The sequence below is a fragment of the Saccoglossus kowalevskii genome, chromosome 1 (genome assembly GCF_978046115.1).
Source record: "Saccoglossus kowalevskii chromosome 1, keSacKowa6.1, whole genome shotgun sequence".
NCBI classification, from domain to species: Eukaryota; Metazoa; Hemichordata; class Enteropneusta; family Harrimaniidae; genus Saccoglossus; species Saccoglossus kowalevskii.
The window spans coordinates 31,956,975-31,983,888 of NC_140641.1; the positions used below are offsets into that span (position 1 = coordinate 31,956,975).

Here is a 26,914-nt window from a genome sequence, read left to right on the forward strand (position 1 = left end):
TCATCAAGTTCCCCTCCCTTATAATTTATCCCACCCACCCTTTTGTCCACGGTGGGCGGTTCCAAATAACATGCGTACTACGTCACAGCAACAGAAGTGACCGCTGGTCCTCGCTGTCAGGGAACTCGTTATTTTTCACTTTCCGTTTGGGTTATTTATAGTGACAATCTGACGGAGTTTGCTGGTAAGTTTGTTTTGTATCATGCCTTGTATTGCACAACTTTGTAAGATCTATTTTGACAGCGTTTGCTTTGTCCGTGGTTTCCCTGGATGAACACGTTTTGCGTTAACTCAGCTAAAATGGATGAAATGTAAACACACTTGATCAGTGCTGTCGTTTTACTTTCTGCAGTGTTTGCAGTATTATTTGATTGATATGTGTATGACCGCTATGTGTGTAATGAGGTTGTCCTGTCTACTGTGGGGGGGGGGGGGGGGTCACCATTCATTTACGACCTTTGCCAGTACTAGCAATGTGGCGGTGCTGGAATGTGAAGCAAGTATTATGGTATGCTCAGTGAACAGATCGGATAAAAACAAACGTTGAACGTCGTAGTTGATGATGTCAATTTTTCTACTCTTATTTATTTTGAACCTAACTAAAATTGTTGGTCATATAATCCATATTTCATCCAAATAAAATATTGACACAACACCATATCAAAGTTAAACATTAGTATGGTTGCTAAATAAATAAATAAATAAATAAATAAAATAAATAAATAAAATCAACAACATTAAAAATGGAAAATACTTAGTTTGCAGAATCTATTATAAGGTCAGCGTCTGAAGCATTTAATAAGTATATAAATTTGCATTCTTTTATAATATACAAACTGGATCAATTAAAAATGCAACTATAATTATAATAAATTTTAAAGAAAAAAACATCTGTCGGTGCAAATTCTGAAGTTCAGAAATGCTTTGTTAAAAAGAAAATAGTGACTACGATTCAGGGCCATGAAAAGAATTGGAGGTGTGATGAGATGGTTTATTGTCTTTACCTCAAATAACATCAATATGTCAGCTATGCAACCCTATGATTTCATATTTCCTTTAAAAGACCAGATTTCTGTAACTTCTTTCACCTGTAGCTGAACTATAGTCATGCAGTCTGTATGGTGGATGAAAATAGCTGCCTTCTAGTAACCTCTTTAGGCAAACACAACAATTTAACAACATACAGTGATGATTACACTGTCTGGCATGCCCGCCATTTCCCAATATGGTACTTAAAAGTTTTTAAATTGAATTAACTGAAACTGAAAACGTCTGTATCACTTCCTACGTCTCATGTGGGTTTTCTCATTGATTCGAACACTCCCACAGAACCATATACTAGTACACCAGTGTTTTCAAGAATGGATAGTTGTTGTGAATCATTAAAACAGAGAAGATGTTTATCATTTTAAGCAGCTATATATGTAACCCTGACCCAGTGTGCAGTCCCATGAAGGCTATATCTGGTTTCTTGTAATCTCATTTACATGTCTATTTAGAACCGACATAGTTTGAATACCAATGTATCAGTGCTTATTACAGTAAAAGCTTTGCTACAAAATAGCTATATAAACACAATGACTATTTTATTGAGATCTCGTTAAATATTTCTGCTTGAGTAACCATTTCTGTGTTTCTTAAGCTGTTTTTTTATGTAGTTGTAAAAGCCCACTGCACTGAAATTGAGGTATTAGATTTGGTTGTGATTTTGATGAAAGTTGTTTTCGGTAGATTGAAAAAAAGCTCAAAATCAATTTTTTGAAACTTAAGTTGCATCAATCATAGATGTACAAATATGTGGTGTAGCTGAATTAAATTGTATTTGTAGTTTATTATCTTTACCAATGTTTTGGATTTATTTTTGAAGAGATTAAAAATTACTTTTAGTCAATACCGGTACCTAGGTACAGTTGACTGACCCACTTAGCTTATTTAGACCAGTTGACTGACAACAATGGAGTCCATTGCTATAAAGGTGGCACATTTATCATCATTTTAAGTTGTTTGTGAGGCTGTGATATGCAGTTCTCTGCAGTTAAATAAATTTGACGTTTCTTGTTGGTTTTTTGCATCAGTTGATAATGAAAATAATATTGTAAATTTTTCATAATTTGATAATTTGCTTCCACATGGTTCAAATTTTGTGTAATTCAGTGATTATCTGAGATCACATCCAAGTTTTGTCAATTTCACACCACTTGTAAATGACTGGAAAAAAGAAAATATTTACTGGGTTAAATCTTTGTGGTTTTGATGTTGCAGCGATATTCACTGGTTGTGATGTAAGCATCACATTCCTTCGTTTAATTTGAGTGCTCACAGTGTTTTAATTCTGCACATTCAACTGTCAGCGAAATGAACAAAAATAAAAAACAGCTAATAATTATGTTAAAGTAGTCACAGGTTATTTCTGAAGAACTTAGTTTCAGAAAATATGTCTCATAAACTAGAAAACAAAGGCAGTTATTACATCATTATTCTGTATTCACTCATCTTTGACAAAGGATCCAGAATATCTGCGTTTTTGTATTAGGAGAATGTTGCATTGGAAATTTGACTATGAATACTATATTACTAATCGTTTGCCAAATTTTTAATGACGACTTGGATATGCTTGTATGTGTCAAGTTGCTTTGAAAACCTACCTAAACTATAGGGCAAAAGGAAAAAAATGAAGATATCAAATTTGGAATAATCTTTTGTCATTTATTGAAATGTAACCAACAGAAAATGGAAATCTCTCTTGAGTGAAGATCACATAAATAAAGTTGTTGAGCATTACTGGAAAGTAGGTATCGCCAAGAATTTGTGCAACCACATCTGTGCTATGTCCTGCCCGCAGCTCTTGTTGGAGGCCTTTAAATTTGTATCCAAAACTAATAACTGTGACCCAGCACTAATTTGGCAAACAAACTTTCAACACAGACTGTTCACTCATGCAATTTTGATGAATCGTTAGTTTGTGGGCGTGGTTCAACTAACACCTCAAGATTTCACCCCCATTTATCATAGACACCAAAACAAATAACCTCAATGGATTTCTGTTGTACTCCCTAGAATGCTTAAAATTATTTCCACTTAATTTCTCAAATAACTCAACTGTCACTGTGCTGCTTTGGATCCCGAATAAATCATCTGCAGAGTACAGTTTTAAAGTTAGTACATTTTCAATACTTTGCTGAATTCAACTGTTGGTCCGTATGCACCATTTCCACAAATATCCCATCTCTACATGTGCGCGCACACATCACCAACACCATGCCAGAGTCTAGACCTTAATCATACCAGGCTGTTATGCAAATGACTGCTGCATTATTGTCGTTCATAATAACGTTGACATTGGTGTTTCAAAAAAATTAATAAAATAAATAAAACTATTAATTTACAATAATTGTAAATTAAATGTGTAGGAAATTAATGAAATATTGTTTTTTTAAGCATTATATCTACCGATACTACATATATATGTATTTAATACTTGAGTTCTGATTCTTGTTACAGTTACTATAAATAATGCAGCCATTTAACCATAAATTACACTCATTATTTTGACATGAGCTGTGCAGGATTGTATAACCTATACCTAGCTTTATAATGGAATCACCACCTGCTGGCTGTGGATATCCTTGGTGACCTTATTTCTGTAATTACTCTCACAACATTACACCATTTTTCAAAATCAAAATTTTGATTTTAACCTTTTCACTACCAGTTCTCTCTTTTCATTACAAAATTCACAAAATATTCCTGTTTATAGTAAGTTTGCACTTTTCTTGGGCCAAAAATAGCCAAAATTTTGAGTAAAAACTGAAAATTGACTCAAATTTTGTCTTTTGGCTTCAAAATTAGGGTTCATTTCTAGAAATATTGTGGAAACAAGTGGAGAAATATTTTGGTGAGAAAGTCTGGTGGTGAAAAGGTTAAATCTGAATGTTTGAACGTGTTACTAAACTTTCATTGCTAGAAATGTTTCTAATTAAATAATTCCAGGTTTTATGTTGCCAAGATTTTGTAAAAATCACTGTGGCTTAAAATTAAAGTGGTTTACTGTGTTTCCGGCAAACGATCAATTCTGTATAATTTGTTAATTTTGGCCTGGAAAAAAAAAATTATGTGATTTTTGTCTGAAAGTTTATACATTAAACTCTGTCTTTTAAAATGATATACAAAACTTAGAAACCTCAAAGAAAATATAGCAAATATTGAAGCAGTCAATCAATGGCTAGAAATGCAAGTCTGGAAGAGAATTTTGTTTGAATATATAACAGCAAGTCACATAAATACTGTCAAATTATCAAATCATAGAAATTAATTGCGTTGAAAATTAAAAGATTTATGCAATCATATTCACTATTTTTAATCATTTAATTATTTTTCCGAAATGACCTTATTGCTTAATCTGACCGTGTTTAATGTTACCCTCCATATCAAATTAAAAAACATTGCTTGATATGGAGATCATAAAATATTCATTGAAAAGAAAATTGGCATTTTCCCGAAATATCATACATTTCAAATGATGAATAATTGATTGATGTGAGAATTATCTGTGTTGATTTTCTGGAGAATTGGGAACACTATTAGCAGATGTACGGATAGGGGCTGCTTAGGGAATTACTTTCTTGTAGATGTTCACCATTCTCGCTTGATTCACCACAGTCTTGTTGTATTTCTTGGGGAATTGATAGACAACAGTAGAGCTGACACAGACCTTTGTGTGTCTGAAGACATGTTCTCTTGATTGATCTTATTGCTAATGATGGAATGAGTCATAAGAACTAGTCTGGAGTCTGACATGGGCCATTCCGGAATACTGAGTACTCTTGTACATCATTGCTTATCAAACTGTTACTTTACAGTATATTAAATTACCTTGGGAGATGGATTTTCTTTCCTTACTATTTCAGCTATAGCAAGGTATGAGATAACAGTAATGGTTAAACAGTAGAACCCCCATGTAAAGTAGAAATCTGTCTTAATTGTACATTATTTTCCACATCCCATGAGGACACTGAACAATTCTCTACCTCGTATATGGTGTTTGTACATGTCTCACTGTAATATATGACTGTAAGGTTACAATATTTACTCTATTCAAATTGCTAACGGAAATGAGCTGCTATGGTATTTGTTTGCTGTCCTCAAAACCCCCAGTAACACAAATGTCTTTGGCACACATGCACTTCTACATGTATTAATATTAGAGTTGCGCTTTAATTCAGTAGACACGTGTCATGCATTGGGGTGGAGGGGTGGCTATATCTGCCTGATTCAATAAAGATAGATAAAATAGAATTATTTGCTTTACATCCGTACATTTGTAGGGATAACACATGAGCCATGTATATTCAACTGATGATAAATTTGCACAAACAGGCTCAGAAACCACTGGTGATACTCCCACCCCCCACCCCCTACCCCCGCCCAATTCTGTCATAAGTGCGCTTTAGTTAACGATGCAACCCTGTAACTCAAAATTGCTGGATAGATCAAAATACGGTAATGTCAATTACTATAATATCATTTCTGTCATTTGTAATATATATCATTAAATATTGATCGGACATAGCGTTGTCGACACAACATTGTTTGGCATCCTGTTTTCTGCCTGCACCATCTTTTCATTGTTACATCTCATTATGTCAAACTGGGTGATTTGATGATCTAGACTACGGTATGCCCTGTCAGTTGTATTGAGTGAACAGTCTCTGTTTACTGGTACATTCCAAATCTGAAATTGGTGTTTAGCCTTGTGTACATTTGAAACAGAATCACAGTTTACTATCTCATGCTATTATTATTTATTAATTATATATACATATTCATATTATTATCTATTTTTACATATAACTGCTGTATTTCCTGATTAAAAAAAAATCTACCAGCAAAAAAAGCAAATACTGTAAAATACTTTATTATTGCTGGAATAAATTTTTGCTGAAAAGGCTTTTTGGACGTTTTATATGGAATTTATTTTCACTGATTTTTGATGAGTTTAATGTGAAGTATAGGAAAAAAAGTATATTCGCTGGATTTTATTTTCACAGAATCATCCCTTCAGCGAAAATAAATTCCAAGCGAATATAAAGTATCTACAGTAAATTAAAATACATGAAATAATTATCAAATACATATTTAATAATAATAAATAAAAGTAAGTTAAAAAAAAAATTTATAATCAGATTATTATTACTAGGGAATGGTGAATATCAGTTCACTTATGGTTTGTTGTTCAGTCAATTCTATTTTCTAAACTTAAATTGAATTTTATTGCCGTTTTTTTTGCGATACAAGTAATCTTTATTTTGTTTCGTACCTGACATACACTATTAATGTACTATTGTAAAAATTAGGTCTCTTCCATGAAGTAAAATATGTGGTAATAAAGTAATCTCTCTAAAGGTACCTTGTATTAGGTCTACATTACACGTAGGGAATAAGAAAATTACAGCAGCCCTATCTTGATTCCAAATCAGCTCATTCAATTTAAAGGTATTAGAAATTCTTCAAATCCATTAAAGCAGCGTCTCTAATCTAATATCTGCCCTATTAGATTCTATAGAGTCATATTAGATGTACCTTGGTACATAAACAACTAAGACCATTTAGATTCTATCTGCGTGTGTCCTGTTACTGGTAGATCCTATTGAGTCTGTACATTTGGATGTAGTGTAAACAACTAGGACCGTTTAAATTCTATCTGCATGAACCTTCTGTATTGTACAGTCTGAAATTAATTCTCAGACCTCAATGCATTGTTCAAGTTTGGTACATTGTATACATACAAGACATAATAGTTTCTATTAGTGCATACATTTGTGGTTATTTCAATCAAATTTGGTTTAATGACATTTTGACTTAAACCTTATTTGAACATGTCATAAATTTGTCCGTGCAATAGAAAATACAGAAGTATCAGGATTGAGATGCTTAACAGACATCAGCAACAATTTGATGGTATTTTTTCAAAATGTTTCAGACAAAAGGTTTTTCTGTTAAATTTATCGTTTTACACCCAAAATATGGCAAATAAATTGAAATGCCCCATGATGCTTGTTAAAAGTTTGGACACAATATCTAATTTTGAGACGATTGAATCTCTATGGAGTGGAAAATATACAATAGGGACTACTGAGGCTAATACTTAGTCTAAGGTTATTGTACAATTATATTATGCCTTACATGTGGTACTAATAATTTAAAAGAACATGATGACTAAGTACTTTGTTTTTTATTACTATTATTTAGAGTGAAAGAATGTTTTATGGGGTTGGGGTGTAGATTTTTATTTTAATGAATGAGACGTGTCAAAAATATAAAATAAAATTGTTGTTTTGAAAGAACAGCTGTTGACCATAATGTGACAACTGTATAATTATCTCTTATGGGAATTATTTACTGTCTTGATGTATCATGAATCATTACAAACATGATGTGGCTTATCTTTTGAGGTTGCGTCCATCCGTCTGTGTGTCCATGCAACCGTCTGTCTGTCATCATTTCTCGAACAAGCTTTCACTGATTTTGTTGAAAGTAGGTACAATGACAAGACATAATGGAAGATATGCATGTTCAATGATTAGTTTGTTTGTCAGTTGACCTTTGACCGGCTGGTGGCCATTTTAATACTAAATAAATACCAAAAACCCACATTTGAACTTATCATTCACCTTTTTTCAGGCAGTGTCAAAATCACAGAATCACTGAATATCAAAATCACTTGTGGGGGTCACTGATGTACATCAGTGATCCCGTGATCTGGTTCAAAATGACTGACTATACTGTTCATACACAAGTACCCTGATTGATTTGGCTCTTGGCTGACTTTGCCTTTTCATAAAAAACGTTTTTAAAAGATAAATTGTTGCCATCAATAATTCCAACATACCAGTAATTGTTTAAAATAGATCAAATTCTAATGATAATGCTTTTTTTGGAGCAAATATAGTGTTCATTATAATATAATTTTCACAATTTTCAAAAAAGATGTGCAGTACTTTTAAAGCAAGCAAATCTTTTAGCCAGCTGATTATTATAAATTATATTGTTCTAAGCGCCCTCTAGTGCTGACATGTGCTTAGCAATGGACGTGAATGTGAGGAGATAATCCAAAAATATACCTGAGAGATTTGTGAATTGGCTTGTGGATTATATTATTGTGTTGTCTGAAAGTGACATTAATTATCCTAAGCCTACAGTTGTACATGTTTGGCTGTGGTCACTGTGGTTGATGTTAGAATTTAAATTGACACTTTGCCTTGCTGACTGGTAATCTTTTGTTCTTATTCCAGATATTGATACAAAATGATGGAAGACTCTTACAAGCGAAGGGAGGACAAATGCTGCAGCATATCCTGCCTAAAATATACTTTATTTATTTTCAACTTTCTCCTTTGGGTAAGCAGAATATTTTATTTACCTTTAGTATGCATGTAATTATTTGTAGACTGTGACTGGCTACACCAATTTATAATCATAGTTTATATGGAACCACTGGTTCTGCAATCATGTTAGCTAATGTTATCCCAGAAGGTTTAAATTCGACTACTGTAAAACACTTTATTTTCGCTTGGAATTAATTTTCGCTATTTTCACTGATGGAGTGATCCAGCGAATATACTTTTTTTCTTATATTTTACATTCAACTCACCAAAAACAGTGAAAATAAATTTTATACAAAACACTCAAAACGTCTTTTGCAGGAAAATTAATTCCAGCTAAAATAGATTAATTCACAGTATTTTTTGTTCACTGCGAGATCCTGTGTGAAATCAAATTCAAAAACAGAACAATGGTCATAGCATCGTAGTGGCATCAAAACTGAGATTCAACAAGAATAGTTTTGGGGTATTTTCACACTGTCCGATACACATTTGATGGTGGTCAATTATTATGAAGTAAAGGTGTCTGAATGTCATGTTCTCCCTTTGTAGAATCCACTTTTCAACATTGAGCTACAAAAAATTAATTCAAATCATTTTATTTTTGCAGCAGACATTTCGTATGCACCTTTTGGCAATATGCAAAGTGTCCCAGTGTTCGGAAGTCACTTATTAAAACGTGCATTTATCATTAACTCACCAGATGAAAATTTGAAATAATAAATTTGTTTATTTTGGCGGAAATGAGCACTTGATTTGACTATTGCAATTTGTTCTTCTGCATGTCAAGGTATCATAGTTTCATTGCCGGAAACAAACTCATGATTTTATAGAATATGTATAAATCAAGTCTTGTGTAAACCATAAATCTATCTGAACTGAAAAACATTTTCTAGCCAAGTCTTCAATGACATGTTAGTATAGAAAACCTATGGTATTTCTGTGTCCAATATAAACAATGAAAAGTGTGATGTCAATAACTTGGAATGTGTTAATGGTAATGTAGTTTACCCCGTAAGGGAAAATCCCAACGTTCGAATGAGCGCTGGTGCAACTTCTTACGGAACGGCAAATGCTATTGTTTTTTGATGCTTGATGTATAATGATATGAATTATTACCCTGTGACAAAATAACTTAATAATTTGGGTAGTAGTAAAGTATGTCAGTCCATGATGACAGAAGATAAAATAAAAAATGTTAAACAGTATAAAAAAAAGGTTAACAATTATCAGTTTTTTTGTGTTTTTCACATATTCAGTTACTTATTTCAAAAATTTCAGTATATATGTAATATTATTTTTTCCCAGCTTGCTGGTGCTGGTGTCTTAGCCGTAGGTATTTGGACATTAATCGATAAAAGTCACTATGTAGCTGTGCTAACTACCAGTACTTATGAAGTAACAACATATCTATTACTTTTAACTGGTATATGTGTTATGATAGTTGGAGCACTTGGATGCTGTGGTGCAGTGCAGGAACAAAAACTATGCCTCATTCTGGTAAGACTAATCCCATGTAGTCCGGCATTATACAGTTAGTATATTCTGCACATACTGATAACATTTCTAGTTGAGGGAATGGCGTCCAGTTGCTGGGAGTATAACTGTTGGCCTGTGTGTTGTTCCTGTTCTTTTCAACATTTAGAGTAGGAGATTTCTGATCTGGAGGTTTCTCTTAAAAACGGGACTCAATACATGGGAGATCAGCATGTATTACTGACTATTATTTTGTATGATTTTGTTAAAAAAAATTTACATATTTTAATTATCCAGTAGTACAATATACGTCATTTTTGCTTTATGTGTATTCAAAGATGCTTATCAAATAGAACAAATACAGTATTTGACTTGTGAGACTTGATTGTTACCAAGTTATAGTGAAACTTCACTTTAATAATTATGACATTCCCTAGCTTTTTCAAAATTACTTTAAAATTTACTGCTGTTCTTTTTCTGATGATTTTTTTTTCTATTCAGTATACCAGTCTTTTATTAATAGTTCTGGTGATGGAAGTAGTGGCTGGAATCCTTGCGTATGTCTACCACAATCAGGTAATGTCTAATGCATCCCTTACGAGTACTTGCCTTCATTACAGTAAGATTCAAATGACACTCAGTCTGATAATTTTGAAAAAACAAAAAAAAAAAATTCCTGTTTTAATGTGTGGTTCACATCACAATTAACAATAGAAGGCACTGCAAATACATGCAAAAATACTTTCCAAAAACCAAGCTTTAATTGCAATACTATTTTGAGTAAGTTGTTTATAATAATACATGTTTATTTCAGCTTGAAGCGGAGTTACAAGACAACTTGAACAATACATTGACTAGCTATTATGGGATGGATGGATATGAAGACATTACAATTGCAGTTGATGATATGCAAAGAAATGTATGTAATGAATTGGGTTTGTGTGATCTGACACAGATATCATCCTTATATACTGTAAACACGTTTCATTTCATGAGTGACAAATTTTCGCAAATTGTAATTTGGTAGTTAAAATAAGAAGTGTCAGTAACTTTGTCTTCATGAATGCCGTAAAATCCTTGAAGGCCCAATTCACTTGCCTCGGGCAAGTGTGAATTGGAGGTGTGGCTATGCTAATGAGTGTTGTTAATCACTTGCATAGCCTATGACGCATCCTGTTTCAGAGGTCCAACATCAGGTAACTTTGATTGACAGTAGTTAATTTATTCAAGATTACGGTAGTAGCGCTTCCCTTTCTTCGTTCGTGTTTTTGACTTTTATCCGACAAAATCTCAGCTCGTACACTATTTATTGTCATAAATAGTACACACAGTCACTGCTGTGATATTCATAGTCGCATGCATCCACTTTGGCATGACATAATCAACCTGTAAGTTCGAGAAAACGCGTTTTTACCGGAGCTTGGCTGGAGCTGTTTACTACAGCGTGACAATCAAGGAAATAATCCCTATTGTTTAGGAGCGTATTTACAGTATACCTGGGCCTTTAAAATGTGAACATGTCTAGCACTGAAAGTTGAACGGTTTGCAATATACAATTTAGATACATGTATATTTATTTTATCTTTGAATAATAGATAAAGATGAAAACAGAATTTGTGAAAATAAATTTATGCTAGACAAAAAATTCGGTGAAAATTGCGGAACTTTTGCGGAAAAATTTTGTTCTCAACACCATTAAAGTGCCTGTGAAATGGCTGCTATTTTCACGCCTAAAATTATCCATTGATACATAAATATTATTAATTTTTATGTTTCTAAGCATGAATTATTTTTTTAAGTGAAAAAATGTGTTTTAAACTCAATCTATGGCAACTTTATTTTTGTGTATTTTAAAACGAGGCTCCTCATTAGCTTCTTATTTGCATACAGAAATTCCCCTTGTGACGTCAGAAGGGGAAGTCGCATGGCAGCTTGCATTGCCGATAGGTGTAAATAAGGCAAATTTCTTCTGCAGTTTTCTCGTCTTTGACTAAATTTTCACTTATGTACTTGTTCGTCGAGGAGGAATAGACCATAATGAACACATAGTATCATTTTTTGTTGCATGGGGTTGAGTTAGATGCGAAATATGTCCGTTCTGGTGTAGCTGGTCACCGTGATCGTCAGCGGCACACCTTTGTTCACTGTCACTGGTCAAAATAGAATTTGACATCGGAATTATCTCGTTATTTAGCAGGTTACTAGGTACGTCACTACACTGTTTTATTTCATCGATCGTCTGAGTAAAACTTTCAAAATTAAAATAAAAGAGAACATATTTTGACATTCTAAACATTAGACTATAGTGTTCACTTTAAAATAATTAAAAAAAAAAACGACAAATCACGGTTACTAAATAAATGACAGCCGCGTGAAAATAAGTTGAAACTTTGTTGAAATAGGTGAACGCAGTGAGGGCAAGTGCGTTAAAAGCGGCGTTTAATTAAAAAATAATCGAGATCGACACACATACAGATAAATTCAGAGTGGATTCGAGTTTGCGTGATCCATGGTGTGATTGTCATAATTATAACATCATATTAAAACTTTATTTGGTGGAAACACATTGACCAAGCCTGGATTCTTATTTCATAAATTATTACGCAGATCAAGCTGCAAGCATGGAGGTAAAAAAAGAACAGAGGTGTGAATTCGACATTCAACACCAATCACCAAACTATTCAGAAACTTTTAGCCTTCGAAAATGAAAACAATTAGCAGTGTGTAAGGGCTGTGTAATTTCCTGTTTGTCCGACGCTTCGTTTTCGTGTCACTGTCAAAATTATTACTACCTTTTACTTAACAGGGACTAAATGGTCTCTATAAAACCATAATCAGTATCGCAAAAAAAGTCACTTATTTGAAACACTTGCCGGACATCTCTCTCGGTTCTGAAATCCGCCTCGGTGATCATGGTTCAGAATCTATTCCTTTCAAAAGTGTTGCGCCAGGTTTATGTTGTCCGCGTTTCTCTTTAAACCTAGTTGTTTTTTTTCATGGACGAGGACAGTTTTTCCAAAAAAAGGAATCTGAGGTTAAGTGGCTATCGTCCCCTGATGTCGCACTTTCGGATCGATTAGAAACGTGTGAATACTTACACTATGACTATACGTTTCACTGCAACTGCACACAACACAACATCTAAAAACTCCCTCTCAAAAAAAAAGAAAATAGACAAAAAAAAGGACAAAAAAAAACGCCGACTGAAAAAATGTATATGGTTTAAAAGTATACTGAATGACCAGTGTTATTACGGCTCAGGGGTATGACGTCCTCTCACATTTTGGCATTTGGTGGCGCACTTTCGGTGAGAGCCGGAAATCCATAAACAGTCGACCGTATCAAGTTAGGTGGGCGTGGCTACAACACGAGAAATATCCCAAATTTACTTGAATACGAGTAATCATTTTCAGCAAAAAAATCATTAACTGCCCATTTCAGTGGGACACAGATCTAAAATGGGAAACGTGAGAGTGGGCATTGCACAGGCACTTTAAGACAGTTTGAGCCAAATTCAAATGCAATGCATTATGGGAGAAAAACGACCATTGTATATAATGGAAAACTATTATCACCCTGGAAACTTATTGAATTGTATGTAAACATTTTTGAATCTAAGAAAGATTATCACTATCAATAATAATATTTGAAATATGACTTTTTCACCCCAACAAGATTTTGATCTCTGAGGAAATAATCCCACCATGGAAACAAATGTAAACATTTGGCACTTCTGTATTTCGAAAAATTGTCTAGTAACTCCAAGTAATCTGATAAATTCTGAATGTATAATCACTGGAACTTGATATAACTAATATTTCTAATTTATTCAGCTCATGCTTTGTTTATTTATTGATTTTAGTTCAATTGTTGTGGTTCGTCTTGGTATCTAGACTGGCCGCACAGTAACTGGGCGGTACAAGGTTTAGCGATCAACAGAAGTACACCGGATAGTTGCTGTAAAACAGAAAGTAATTTCTGTGCAGTCAGAGACCACCCATCAAATATTGAACACATTGTAAGTTTACTTCTGCGTATCACAATTGTTGCAGTATCTATTGTTCATTTCCCATACTGTAAATATGCCACGCCTTAAAGTAGCATTACTGTCATTTTTGAAACCCAATTTTACTATGACATTGATTGCATATTTAGCAATTTTGAAACCCAACATGAACTTGACCATAATAACGCTTGCACATTGGTCATTTACTTGTTGCACGTTTGACAATTTTTGAACCTGAGTTTGCTGTATTAACAATTGCATATTTGACATTTTTGGAAAGTTTAGCATTTTTGTAACCTGATTTTGACCATTGCAATTATAATACTGAATCAGCACACATTCTCTGACAGATTTGTCAGTTCACATAACAAATGACTCTGGTTTATTAGCTAGGTCAGCTGAAATAATTGTTTGAGTTTATATTTTTTATATGTGTCTTATAATGAAGTAGGTTAATTAACATCAAAGAATTAAGAAGAGCAAAAATAGATTTCTATTTAAATATCCACTGTCTCATGATCAAACAAACTAATTATGGGAATGGTAGAAAATCATAGATAAACAGAATATAATAACAAATGTAAAATTGGACAAATAATTTAAAACATTTTGAAAAAATCACTGATAATAAGATAATTCTCCCAGTTTTAAATTATGATGAAGCTATGTGGGGTAAAATATGAAAATAAACCCACTTAGTCCACTATAGTTTAAGAACAACATAAAGAACTGTGAATCTGTTAAATTTCTTCTTTCTCAATTATAAAAAATAAAAATAATCTTTAAATATATAAAAAAAAAAGTAAAATACCTGTGAATCATGTATGGACTCAGTTACAGATTAAGAAGGCCTCAAATTGAAATTTAGAATGAGGTTCTTAAACACTTTGTTTAGATTATGAAGGAAAACTTGAAAAATAACACTACTGAAGTTTGTATATGAGGATACTATTGTTATTTTGGCTACTACCAAATATTTGCTGGAATTATTCAAAATTAACTAACAAAAGGACCCCTATGTAAACCTATATGTAATACCGACTGGCTTATGGCTCTAATATCTTACTTGGCAAACAAGGTAAATGAACTCTGCCTGCAAGCTTGCTTGGAATGTATTTGGTTTCCTCTTTAATAGGCAGTTCATATTCCTGCCGTTTTTCATGCTTTTCTTGTGGAATTTTCATTTCCCACACGTTTAGCAACATGCTTCTGGCATTCAAACACCATATACTGGTTACTATTGACTGCAAACATATTTTTCAATAGTGTGTTTCCATGCAAATCCAAAATGGTGGACCATAGAATGTAAGCTCGAATTTCATTGAATGAATTGAGAGCTTTGTTATATATACAACCAATCAGATCATTTGTTTCATTTGTTACATATTACGCACATCTCAGGATCTTTCAACAAATATAAATCATGATTTCGTGGCATATCGTGATTTTGAATCAAAATTTATTATTGTTTATTTTTTTTTAAATATAAATTAATTTTCGATCACCAGGATTGACAGCTTATCACATCTTTATACACTGTTTACCGGACATGAATATTCAAATTGAAAACTGCAAATACAATGTATTGTATTTCCACAATATAATTTTTAATATTTCAACCACAATTCTCCTCTCTCAACACATCCAAGTTAATAGATGTCAGGAAATAAACGGCTAGTGTATTCAAAAGAATAATAAGCACAAAATAAGACTCAAGTAGAATTCAAATCAGTTCACTCTATTTTTTTTTTACCTTCATGTAATGACGTAATGGGAACAATTACCTCATTGATCAGCGTATGTACTATCACGTTACATGGCAAATATTTGCATTAATGAATTCTATTTCGTGTTATGTTTTTGAATCTGTGTAAAGTAAATACCATATCCGCTTGCTTTATTATAGGGATGTATAAAAAGTCTAGAAATGTATTTCAAAGACCACCTGGTGATATTAGGAGGCGTGGGTATTGGTATAGCATGTCTACAGGTAACAATTTCACTTAATGTATAGAGGGTCTGTGTGGACAGGTATTGATAATACAAATGAGTCAGTTTGTAATGGGTGTATTTCCTTCAGGGATTTTTTACATTTTTAATAGAATATTTCTGATTTATTGGGAACATTTAATTTGCCAAAATGAGTATATTAAATTATATTTTTACTTTGATTACTTTAATAATATTGAATAACCACTTTTAATCCTATTTGGTGTCCATTATTGACTCCCATGTGCGAAGCACAAAATGGGAGTCTTTGCAGTTAGTGTGTCTGTATGTGTGTGTGTATGTGTGTGTGTGTGTATGTGTGTATGTGTGTATGTGTGTATGTGTGTATGTGTGTGTGTGTGTATGTGTGTCCGACTGTTCCACTGCTATCTCAAGAACCATACATCGGTTTTTGATGAAACTTGGTGCATAGATGCTCTGGGCCAATGCGCAGATTTGATTAGGTTTTGGTAAAAATCCATGCTCGTTAATTACCTAATTTGCATGATAATTAGCTAATTTTTAGCTGTTCTATGACTGTTCCACTGATATCTAAAGAACCACTCATTGGATTTTGATAAAACTTGGTACATAGATGCTCTGAACATATGCGCAGATTTGATTAATTTTTGGTAAAAATCCGTGCATATTAATTACCTAATTTGCATGATAATTAGCTATTTTTTAGTGGTTCCATGACTGTTCCACTGATATCTAAACAACCACTCATTGGATTTTGATGAAACTTGGTACATAGATGCTCTGAACTAATGCTAGGTTTTGATTAGTTTTTGGTAATAATCCGTGGATACTAATTACCTAATTTGCATAATGATTAGTCAATCTTCGGTTTTTCCACTGATATCTCAAGTACTAATCATCACATTCCAATGAAACTTGGTACATAGATGTCATACGACACTGCACAGACCTGATAGTTTTTAAGGTAATATCAGTACATATTAATTACCTAATTTGCATAATTAATTAATTTTCAGCATTTGATATAAGTAGTTAGCATTACATTTCAATGAAACTTGGTACTTACATACTCAAGGACTATGCAGAGATTGATTGTTTTCGATAAATATTTGTGCATATTAATCACCTAATTTGCATAATTAGTTAATTTTCAGCTTTTCCACAGGTATCTCAAGTACTAATCATCGCATTTCAATGAAACTTGGTACATAGATCCTTTAGGACTATGCAGAGACCTGATTTGTTTTAGGGTAAATAATTGTGCATATTAATTACCTAATTTGCATAATTAATTTTCAGCTTTTCTACTGATATCTAAAGTACTAATCATCACATTTCAATGAATCTAGAATTATGCAGACCCAATTAGTTTCCGGTAAATATTTGTGCATATTAATCACCTAATTTGCATAATTAACCAACTTTCACACTGATATCTCAGGTACTATACATCACATATCAATGAATGTACATGGATGCTGTAGGACAATAGACAGACCTGAATAATTGTGGGTTAAAATCTGTACATATTAATTACCTAATTTGCATAATTAACCAATTTTAAGCTTTCACACTGATATCTAAAGTACCGTAAAAACTCCAAAATTTCGACCGGTTTTAAATAATTGGTGTTCGATATGTGACATGTTTTTATAGTCAAAATTAAGGTGCATTTTCGGACGGTCGAATTTTTCAGAATAGAAATCAGCAAATGAAAAAATGGGGATGATAGACAGTGTGCTTCATTAGTTTTTAAAAAATGCAATGTCCGTCAATTGACGTAAACTTCCTCATGTTTCACGGTAAAAGCAAAGGTCGTGGCCGAGTTGTAACTCAAAATCTAAACAAAGTCATCAATCAGTGAGTATTATGACAAGCAAAACAAAACATCAAGACGCGGAGAAGAGGTCAGCACAAAACTAATAGGTCAAAAGACAAAGCTGTCTCGCACTACCTAGAAAAACTTGCGAATGTTCGAAGTACAGGTACCCATTGGACAAAAGATGCATGGAAGTTTAGCAAACTATCTCCCCGACCCAGTGCAATGTATCCGGTTAGAATCAAAGCTCACGTGTCCCTTATTTGAGGGACCAAATTCTGCCGTAAATTCGCCCTTGGATTAAAAAATAAAATGGGATTTAAGAAAATAAAATGGGACTTTTAAGGTGTATTTTGGCGTCATTTTTCGGACATTTCAATCAATCCTGCCGGCTAAAATAGAGTCTAAGTTTTACCGTAGTCATTGACGTTTGTCTATTCAAGAGTACACGTGTATGATTTTTATCGTGACTAGCGTGAGCGGGTAAGCTTCCTTTCGAGAATGAGCTGTTATCACTGTGAACAATGTTAAATTATTCTTCAGATGACCAGTTTATTTTTTAAAAACAACTAATTTTTTTATTTAAAAAAAATCATGCCGTTTTCGCATCAAAATCCAAGCCAAAATATCGTACTACAACACCAATTTCTTCCGCATTGCGTTCAATAACATTAACATATTTAAATAAGCTATGGTAATTTGAACACGTTGGCATCATCCAGCTTTTTGATTGGTTAATTAGCGATTTGACCTATTTGACCTAAGAGAACATGGCGGATATCCTACAGCATCAAACGTTTATACGAGACCGGAATCATTCGCTTACGATGAAACTAAGTTGACTTTTATTTGTATTTCATAACCATTCAACAAATTTATTTTGTGTACATTATTATAATCACTACTGAGTACAGTAATAATCAACAATTCAGAAACGCAGCATGCCGAGATTTTTGTGTTCGTTTTTATTTGAAACTTCGTTTATTTAGAATATATTTTCGTTACCAATAAAATAAAAATCTCTCAGTCAATCAGAAACCCGGATTCATGCCTTCGAGGAAGGTCCCGTTTGAATGCTCACATCGTTTTTTTTTTCGTTTGGGGGAAAACTAAAACTGGTCGCAATTTTCGAATAAGAATGAGTCGGCAATTTTTAGTGGAGTCGAAAATTTGTAGGTAAATAAAACACAGAAACCGGCAAATAAATAGGCGATCGAATTTTTAGAGGGGTCGAAATTTTGGAGTTTTCACGGTACTAATTATTCCATTTCAATGAAACTTAGTATAAAGATGCTCTAGGACAATGTACAAACCTAATTAGTTTTGGGTAAAAATCTGTTCATATTAATTCCCTAATAAGCATAATAATTCATAATTTTTTGGTTCTAATCACATTTCAATTAAACTTGGAGACATAGATTTTCTGTTACATTGCGCAGAACTCATTAGTTTTACACTCAAATCTGGTCATATTAATTTTCTGATTTGCATAATTAGTTTTCAGCTAAATAATTTCGAATTATATTTAATGTGTCTCCAATACTCTCAGCACATGGGAGTTCTTTCTAAGCTTTCTTTGATTAGACTTATGTTTTGACCTCCGTGTGTATCTTAGAAATGCCTGGACCAATCACAATCAAACTTCACACATACATCATACATGATATTATACATATGCACATCAATTTGTTTCACGATCTGATTCAAGATGGCTGAATAGCGGCCATTTTTGGGATAAAAAATCCTGAAAATCAAGCATTTCTCGACTGTTTACAAATGGATTTTGTTCAAACTTGGTATACACATTAGACATTATGGGACCTTGATGCAAATAATTTAAAAAAAATTTGTTTTTCAGATAAGATTCAAAATGATCGACTGGCGGCCATTTTGTTTTAATGAATGTGGTTCTCGTGCCATATCTCTGACTTGCTTTCCCTGATTATGTTTAAATTTTAAATATTGATTATACATCATGTCATAGATAGACAGATTTATTGGTTTGACGATCCTATTCAAAATGGTCAAATGGTGGCCATTATTGTGCTAATAAATCATCAAATATCGAGCATTTCTGGCATTTATAGATGGATTTCTTTCAAACTTTGTACATATATTAGACATTACAGGTTCCTGATGCACATCATTTATTTTTCAGATCGGATTCAAAATGGCTGTCTGGTGGCCATTTTGTTTTAATATATGGGTTTCTAGACCCATATCTCCGACTTGCTTTCCCTGATTATGTTCAAATTTTAAATATTGATTATACATCATGTCATAGATAGATATATTGGTTTGGCGATCCTATTCAAAATGGCCGAATGTGGTCATTTTTGTGCTAAAAAATCATCAAATATCAAGCATTTCTGGCATTTATGAATGGATTTCGTTCAAACTTGTACATACATTAAACATTACGGGTTCCTGATGCACGTCATTTTATTTTTCAGATTGGATTCAAAATGGCTTCTAGAGCCATATCTTCTAAATGCTTTGACTGATTATATTCAAATTTTATATATTTGTTATACATCATGTTATATACCGTACTCGACCGCGTTAGCGCCCAGGGGCCTCAACTCAGAAAATCTCGATTTTTTAGGGGTGGGCGCTTACCCGAGCACCCCCCTCGAAAAAGAGTGCAAATGGAAAATTTTATTCGTCAAGTGACAGATTACGTCTTTGAGGGAAATCAAATTACAAAATTAAGTTGAGTCGTCATTGATTTTCACAATGAAGGAACAGAAATGATCACAAAAAATATGCACATTTTATTACAATATTAATTACGTACCACCAGAATTTACGAAATTAAAAACATTTGAGTCTGTTGGAACACAGTCGAAGTCAAAATTGTCATATTATCTCCACTGACGAAGGTGTTGGATCGTACGCAAACTCTCAATGAAAATCACTTTCCGCCAAGATGCATTTGCAGATTTCACCTGCAGCGGCGTCCTTTGACCTAATGGGTCAAGTTGGTTATTAACCAATCACAATGCTGTGTTGTACTGACGCAATTCTTCGGAAATTCCCAAAGACTTTCCGGTAACGCAATGCGGAAGTGAATTATCGATGTCGAAGTACGATCTGTTGGAATTGATTTCAGCGAATAAACGACATAGTTTTTCCAAAAAACTAGTAACTAGCCATTTTTGAGAGGTAAACTGAATATGGCATGAAATATTTACCGCATTTTACTTGTATTAACAGGTCATTGTCGAAGTGTAGGTTACGCACGGTTACCGTGTTCTACGCATTCACAACATGTTCACAGCGATCGATATCCACGCTGTATCATATAAAAACGATTACCAAGATTCGTTACGAAAGACCAAGTTTTAAATTAGTTGCATTTTGAAGGGGTGGGCGCTTTGCCGAATGTGACCCCAAATATAAAAATTGCGCAAAAGTGGGGGGGTGGGCGCTTGCCCGGGCATGGGCGCTAACGCGGTCGAGTACGGTATATACATGTACATGTATTCAAAAGTGGCTGATTTTGAATGCTGTTCCAGAGCAATATCTCTCAATATGGACAAGTACTTGTTTGACGATCAGATACAAATGTCAATCATTTTAATGTTAAAAAAATCATATTACTGACTTGGTTATATTCCAGCTATATTACTATAAACAAAACTATATATCTTAAATTTGATAACTAACGTGGACTGTGCCATGCATGGCTTGTGTTTATTTCCCTTTGCTACATTGTTAAGCTGTAATGGGTTGATGTGATCTAATGTGGGGCATCCAACCATTGTTATCTGTCATGGGTTGGTGTGATCTAATGTGGGGCATCCAACCATTGTTATCTGTCATGGGTTGGTGTGATCTAATGTGGGGCATCCAACCATTGTTATCTGTAGTGGGTCAATTTTGAATCTGAGATTATAACTTTAACTTTATTTTGTCAGGTATTTGGACTGATATTCGCACTGTGCCTTTATTCGCAACTGAAAGCAGAAGAAAAGTACATATATTAATTCAGCACTGATGCATAGAGAGAGACTGGATAGCAAGACAATGAATAAATAATAGCTAAGCTACTAGTATATAGTGGGCGGTAACATGTTTTACTGTTTAAGCAAAAGTGGTGCATTGATAGTAAATAACTAGTCAAACTTATTCAGGGAACCAAAATTGTGTATGTTAAACATTTGAAAATAAATAAATAAAAATATTGATAGACCTAATTATTGTACATATATCACTGAATCACAGCCTTCATTTGAAAAAAAATGTACTACTGTACTAAATGTGTGCTATAACTAAAATTGATGTAAAGTAAAATAAATAATATACTACTGTACCTTCTTAGGATAACCAAAGTATTATATTGACTCTATTTGAAGTAGTGGCTCATAGAAGCTATAAAACATGTTTATTTTTGTGTTTTGGATTTTAACCTTATGACAGCGCCAAAGTCATCACCTGTGTGAATTTATTCATATTTTTTTCTAAAAATGTTCATTAAAAGTTGTTGCCAATATGAAATTATATACATTTGGATCAAAATTATAGAAATTCTTTTTAAAATTTGTAAAATGTTTTGTTTTTTTCGAAAATCATTATCGAAAAGATAATGGTATTCAAAACTCACTGTGACTTGTTAATCCTAATCTGACTTATAATAGAGTGAAAATACACTAAGATGCTTATTTAAGCATATCTCAGTATTATATTTTGCTAGGTAATCATTGTTAAATATTCCTGAATATAGTTCATCTATAATTCAGTTGTTTTCATAAAGGGTTGAGTAAGATAACAAGCACAGACTTGTGGACAGAAAACTCGCCTGTTTTTAGAATATACTGTATAAATACCTGGTACCTCAAATATATAGAACTAATAATATTATTTTTTTATATTCAAATATTTTATTCTAAATTTGTAAAACAATTTTCTTTTAATGTAAATATAGCTTTCATTTAGAGTGGTTAAGTTTGCGTCAATATTTTTTGTTGTTTTAAGTGTTATTGTAGGTATGGGTGAGATCATACTATAGTGCGATTATGAATGTTGTGTTTACAATTTTACTGTTTTTTGTTGTCTTTTCGTGTTTTACAGTTGATCATAGCAATTTAAGAACAATATGAAAAAATAGGAATACATACAATTGTTACTTTTTATTAATGGGACATATGACAGCGACAATTGTAATGTACATGTATTCTGATCAACTCCTCTGAAATCAGATTATATGGAATTACTAAAATTGTTGTATTTCCTACTATAAATATGATATTAACTTTCATAAGATGAGTAGATACAACTGATGTGATATGCGATATAGATCTCATTATGAAGTCATGTGGAATAAGATAAGATCACAAATTGCAAGACAAACGTACATTTCTGGAAATACTTTATGCAAATGAGTGAGTCTTTTCAACTCTGGTTTTTTGCTAGTCCCTAGTTTTGCGTTTTTGAACAAGATGATAATCTTGCTTATTTCTGCGAAATTGATCTTGTCCGAGTGTTCACTGTACGATGTGATGCTATTGGTTAGAATTACATGTACCAGTATATTCGATTGACACACATGCAGAATGAAATCTTTATTGCATATCACTACATATAGATATCTAATCTTATAAAACCTTGACGTTAAAATAGATTTGCAGTGAGATGAGATGTTTAACTTGATTAGTATGCGGCTAACACAACTGTATGATGTTAAATGACGAAAATTACTCTGTGAATCAAAATTTCAAAATGTTCTACAAAATTTTTAATTATATTCTAGTTAGTAAATATTCTACTCAAAATAAATATTTGTTTACAAAAATATATTTTGTTTTCTAAAGCTTACATATATTTTTAACAAAAATGTTATTCAATCATTTTTAATATTGCCATTATTATTTCAGGGGATAACTTTATTTGAAGTATAATATAGTTGTTCATTAGTTGTTCTTCTTTATTTTTGATTAAACAATATTATTATTTCTAATTTCATCTGCCTAGTGGCAAAATGTCATATTCATATGCTACCAAATCAAAATTCAAATGAAAACTATGAATAGTCAGTCAAAGACTGTTTTCGTTTCAATGTTTCACACTTATGTTCAAACATACCTCTATTGGCATCTACAATGATGTTACCACTGTGGTATAAACACTCTCATAATTATCCACTCAACAAAAATGTTTTAGTTTTTCTTCTAATAATTCAAACATCTCCAAAAATAATTATTTGTTACTGTGCAATTAATGGAAGGATTATAGTTCCTGATAAGATTTGTTCATGGCCAGTTGTAATATCTGACTTATTTGCAGAGTACATAAGGTAGAATGCTACACAAAAATAAAAATATTGTCATTTTCTGTTTTTTTGCTTATTTGATATATCATGTTAGAAAAAGGATGAAAATAAATTGATTAAAACTATGGGGTACAAAATCAATGTGTAAAATGGAGTGAGAATAGTATGTTGTCTTTTTTAGGATTTTATCATTGTTATCTCAAAATTTTGCTCTGTGTCATATGGTAAAAGAAAAAAATATTTTGATGTCTAGACACATTAAAAAATTTACAATATTTTAGCTGGATTTTCAACATTTTTCTCAAATAAACATATTGACAGAAAACAACAAATATTTATCTGTTATTAATAATGATGAAACCAGACAGAAAATATTGTTCTTGCTTTGTGCTGAAATATGTGCACACATAAAAAAAAAATCGTGCGTGTAGCATTTTACCTTAAAATAACAAGCTGCTGCTGCCCTGCTTCATTTAGCCAAATATTGTTTTAAAGATTTTCATCAAGACTTGGAACAAATGGGACCTAAAAATAGCAGTTGAATTCATGCTGAGAGTGACAGAGACAAGCTACCTACTTGCCCCCCCCCTCCCATACAATGTTTTATTCTCGACAACCCATGTGTTTACTGTTAGCTATCGGTCTCATATCGAACATGACGCAGTACGATGACTGTTGCATTTTAACAAATAATTTGAAGAAAAATACACAAAATCATGCAAAACTTTCTCCACAAAAATAAATACATAAAAATCTATTTTATTCTAGCTATTGAAAGAAGTAAGAATTATTTTTTATGAATATATTTTAAAGCTAGTTTTCATGATTACACAAAGGTTACACTTCTTAACAAATGTTTCATGTACATTGTAGAAGAATCTCCAACTTGCCACAATACTTAATTCTACTTAATTTTAAAATTACTTAGCAATATTTAATATCAACAAAGTATTACCCATTGACCGTCCCAGAATTATAACAAAATTAAAAACCTAAATGTTTATTTTTCATACTGTATTTTAGCAGATTGTGTTGTATTTGTTATTGAAAGCATTTGGATTACTTTTGCCACACACACACACACACACACATTTGGCAAAAGTAATCAAACTGTCCTTTCACAGTCCTCAAAATATTTTAGACTAAAGTATTGAAGATTCTTTCAATGAACGTCTTGATCTGTAAGCAAATTTATATTCTATTGTGGAATCTAATGAATAACTGGGGTCGGAGGTTAAATATCGCTGTGAAAGTGAGTAAAACTAAACCTTGATAATTGCAACCATCCTGAAACACATGCATGCATGTGTAATTGTTAGACGTCTTACGCTAAATTTTTTCGAAGTTTTTATTCCTGTCACCGCCATATTGTCCTGAACACTAAAACAGCAACCTTGCCAGCTAAGTTGCTGAGTGGTTTGCTATGTGCACCTGGAGGTCGTTGCACGATTAGAACAAGTTGGGTCAAATCAAACTCGATAGGAGACATTAAACTAATAGTGGGTTACTTGGACACGTTGAATATAAATGGAAGACCATGATGAAATTGCCTTTTGATTTATTTCATGCAATCGTATAAATTTGTATACAATAAATGGCATATGTACTGACACAGTGTGAAATGTAAGTACACAGTCACTGGTCTGTCTGGTACATGTCATTATCCTCGATAGCCGTATAACACACCCTTCTAAAAGCGGTTTGAACTAACCAGTTCTAATCATTTGACGATCTTTAGACTCTCGTTGCAAATAAGTACGAAACTTAACTGCCATTGTTGCCGTTTTGGTGTTAGGAATATAATATGGCAGTGGAAATTTTCAAAGGTTTAAATACTCTACAACGTTGTGTATGAAAGCGGAGGGGAGGTCGTCACCTCGTACACACAGAAATTCTAAGCGCCGATAGCAATTAACACATGCTAAAAACGTGGTTAATCTTTGAATAAACAAACAAAAAAGTTTCATGTTGGTAATTCCCAGAGTGACCATTGACAGAAGTATAAAGGATTATGCCATTTTCAAAAAGTCTAGAGAAAATCTTATTACTGATGATTGTTTTGACTATTTCAATACCCGTTTGAAGTGTATACAGGACTTGGACTTGAAACTTGAGAGTGCACTCATTTTCACAGCAATATTTTATAAAATTGCCTCAGTGTATAGGAGCTGTTAAGACAAAATTTGTATTTTTCAAAGGGCACCAGGGAAAGCTGAATCCCTTCAAGTGAAGAAGGCTGCTTTTTTTTATTTTATGACCAATATTGTTTTTACTGGATGTTGTACTCTCGTGCCACTACCATCACTGGCATTTACTGGGCTCACTGTGGTCCAGTACATCACGGTATAGTGCTACAATCATGTTATATCTTTCATGAAAAGTTTTCAACTAAAGATCTGTGTTCTAATTTGTGATCATATAATAATTGTAATTATTGTTTAGTTTTCACTGTACAAAGCTTGCAATAGTGGTTTATATATATATACGTTTTATTTGACAATTTTTTTTTCCAAGAATGGATCATGCAGTCATTTGAATCACTGCCATTCAAAATATGTAAAGACGATTACCAGGATATAGAAATCAAAAATGAAAAGTTGTCTGCTCTCAGAAATCATTCATAAAGCTTTATTGATGTCTTGACACTATTATGTGTTGTGTTTGTTGGTCTGAATGTGTACAAATTGTGGGGAAATAATTTGATTGGATTCAACCACTGTACTAAACTTATGTGAGCCTTGGAGCTGAATTTATCTGAATTCATATGCATTGGAAAACTATTTAAGTGTTGGCTAGCAGATCTGAGAACGTCACCAACATTTGGTCGCTCTGACAATCATCGGTGATTTAGCATATATACTTCTCCCAAATTGTGCAAAATCAGACAATCAATTACTTTGGACAGTAGTTAATACGCTTTCAAGTCTATCAAGATAAGAACTACAGAGTGCGAGGTTAATAAAATATGCATGAATTCTAACCAAAATAAA

The 26,914-nt window shown here is 32.9% G+C and overlaps 1 protein-coding gene across 1 annotated transcript; it reads left to right on the forward strand.

Annotated features, from left to right (window-relative positions):
* Positions 1–26,914, forward strand: LOC102810334 (CD151 antigen-like). Its single transcript, XM_085500840.1, has 8 exons — positions 1–184; positions 8,292–8,397; positions 9,690–9,881; positions 10,359–10,433; positions 10,672–10,776; positions 13,720–13,875; positions 15,770–15,853; positions 21,574–26,914. The coding sequence occupies exons 2-8, from the start codon at positions 8,305–8,307 to the stop codon at positions 21,640–21,642; spliced, it is 774 nt and encodes a 257-aa protein (XP_085356966.1). The 5' UTR covers positions 1–184; positions 8,292–8,304; the 3' UTR covers positions 21,643–26,914.